We start from the raw sequence: 3,101 nt of genomic DNA on the forward strand, positions 1-3,101 counted from the left end.
ATGATGGATGGATGGATGGATGGATGGATGGATGGATGATGGATGGATGATGGATGGATGGATGGACAGATATTGGATGGATGGATGGAAGGATTGATAGACAGATACATGTTGGGTAGATGGATGGATGATGGATGGATGGACAAATATTGGATAGATGGATGAATTGATGATGGATGGATTGATAGGTAGATACATGCTGGGTAGAGGGATGGATTGATGATGGATGGATGGATAAATGGACAGATATTGGATAGATGGATGAATGGGCGATGGATGGATGGATGGATGATGGATGGATAGACAGATAGATCCATGCTGAGTAGATGGATGGATGGATGGATGGATGATGGATGCATGGCTGATAGGCGATAACCGAAAGCCAGTGTGTGGTGCCTCCACTCCCTGTCGCGTGTCTGTCCAAGACCCTTATTTCTTTCCAAGATCCTCCCGTCCGAAATCAAAGGGACTGACCCTCTTTCCCGATGAAAACTAATCGCATCTCCTTCTGCTCCGCCTCAGATTCGTGCCAGGAGGAAAGGGTCTTCCCCAAACCCGTTCTGATTTACGGCCTGGCCGCCCTCCTGCTCCTCCTCCTCCTCCTCCTGTGTGTGTGGAAACTCCAGAGGTAAGGACAGCCCTCGCGTGGGGTCTCGACAGACACACAGACGTGGGGGGAAAAAGAGGAAAACCGTCTTATTTAGCGGAATGTCCCATTCCTACACTGCTCGACCCATTTAAAAAATATTGATTTCAGCCCTGGCTGGTGTGGCTCAGTGGATAGAGTGTCGGCCTGCGGACTGAAGGGTCCCGGGTTCGAATCCGGTCAAGCGCACGTGCCTGGGTTGTGGGCTCAATCCCCAGTAGTGGGCATGCAGGAGGCAGCCGGTCCATGATTCTCCCTCATCATGGATGTTTCTATCTCTCTCTCCTCTCCCTTCCTCTCTGACATCAATAAAAATATATTTAAAAAAATATTGATTTCAGCCCTGGCCAACGTGGCTCAGTGGATAGAGCGTCGGCCTGCAGACCGAAGGGTCCCGGGTTTGATTCCCAGTCAAGGGCACGTACATACATCTATGCATCCATCCATCCATCCATTTATCTATCCATCCATCCACTTATCTATCCATCCATCCATTTATCTACCCATCCATCCATTTATTAATCATCTATTATCAATCTATATATTTATAGAATAGAGGCCCAGCTCGCAAAATCGTGGAAGACCCCAGACCTGTCGCACCAGCGAGACCCATTTATCCACCTCCTGGTGACGGGTCGTTTGGTCGTTATGGCGTTACGGCCGCTGGTCTTTTATAATATAGATTGGGATCTATTCCATTTCTATGTATTGATCCATCCATCATCCATCCATCCATGCATCCATCCATCCATCCATCCCTCCCTCCCTCCCATCTATCCATCTATCCATCCATCCATCCATCCATCCATCCATCCATCCATCCATCCATCCATCCATCCATCCATCCATCCATCCATCCATCCATCCATCCATCCATCCATCCATCCATCCATCCATCCATCCATCCATCCATCCATCCATCCATCCATCCATCCATCCATCCATCCATCCATCCATCCATCCATCCATCCATCCATCCATCCATCCATCCATCCATCCATCCATCCATCCATCCATCCATCCATCCATCCATCCATCCATCCATCCATCCATCCATCCATCCATCCATCCATCCATCCATCCATCCATCCATCCATCCATCCATCCATCCATCCATCCATCCATCCATCCATCCATCCATCCATCCATCCATCCATCCATCCATCCATCCATCCATCCATCCATCCATCCATCCATCCATCCATCCATCCATCCATCCATCCATCCATCCATCCATCCATCCATCCATCCATCCATCCATCCATCCATCCATCCATCCATCCATCCATCCATCCATCCATCCATCCATCCTCTCTCTCTCTCTCTCTCTCTCTCTCTCCCTCCCTTCCTCTCTGAAATCAATTTTAAAAAATAACAAAGAAAGATGTTAGAAGGAAATGAACGGTAGATAAAGGTTTTCTGGGTAGAAGTCTCTCCACGTCACCTCCCTGATAACACTCAGCTTCATCCCCTGATAAGGGAGAGGGGGGTGCCTCCGACAGACAGAAACTTCCTTTGCAAAAAGGAAATATCGACGCCTTTTTATCAGTCAGGGGGTGGGGGAAGGCAGAGCGATCCCCTCAACGGCTTTCGACTAAAAAGAATCAATATTCTAATCATCAATATTTGGGGTGATATTGGAACCAGACAATCAATGGGTCCGGGCTGCCTGTCGCTACTTGAACCAATGTTTTTTGGGTTCTTTTTTGGTTAATCCAACACTGAGGATATTTTTTCCATTGATTGATTGATTGAGAGAGAGAGAGAGAGAGAGAGAGAGAGAGAGGAGAGAGAGAGACATGGATTGGTTGCCTCCTGCACGCACCCTGACCATGGCCAGGGATTGAGCCTGCAACCGAGGTACGTGCCCTTGACCAAAATCGAACCCGGGATCCTTCGGTCCGTAGGCCGACGCTCTATCCACTGAGCCAAACCAGCCAGAGCTAGTTAAAAAGTTTTCATTTCAGCCCAGACTGCGTGGCTCAGTGGTTGAGCATCAACCTAGGAACCAGGAGGTCCTGGGTTCGAATCCCGGTCAAGGGCACAGGCCCGGGTTGCAGGCTCCATCCCCAGTAGGGGGCGTGCAGGAGGCGGCCGGTCCATGTTTCCCTCTCATCATGGATGTTTCTCTCTCTCCCACTCCCTTCCTCTCTGAAATCAATAAAAAAAAATATATTTTAAAAAATGTTTTTATTGCAGGCCCTGGTCTGTGGTGACTTTAGGTGTCTGGGTTTGCAAGGCCGCCATGCAGGCCTCCCTTGAGCTGGTCAGGGTAGCAGGTGGCCCCTTCTTGTCCACAATTCTGTACACACTAGAGGCCCGGTGCACGAATTCGTGCACCAGTGGGGTCCCTCTGCCTGGCCTGCGGGATCGGGCCGAAACCGGCTCTCCGACATCCCCCGGGGGGTCCCGGATGGCGAGAGGGTGCAGGCCAGGCCGAGGGACCCCACGGGTG

General features: G+C 50.1%; 1 protein-coding gene across 1 annotated transcript in view; it reads left to right on the forward strand.

The window, feature by feature from the left end:
• The window catches only part of CRLF2 (cytokine receptor-like factor 2), a gene marked incomplete at its 3' end in the record, with an annotated part of 15,008 nt that overhangs the window by 10,814 nt on the left and 1,093 nt on the right, over positions 1–3,101 (forward strand). The window contains exon 5 of the mRNA XM_014538908.1: positions 523–628. Within this exon, the coding sequence (XP_014394394.1) occupies positions 523–628 (106 nt within the window). The remainder of the gene's footprint in view (positions 1–522; positions 629–3,101) is intronic.

Source organism: Myotis brandtii, unplaced genomic scaffold (assembly GCF_000412655.1).
Source record: "Myotis brandtii unplaced genomic scaffold, ASM41265v1 scaffold2049, whole genome shotgun sequence".
Taxonomy (NCBI): domain Eukaryota; kingdom Metazoa; phylum Chordata; class Mammalia; order Chiroptera; family Vespertilionidae; genus Myotis; species Myotis brandtii.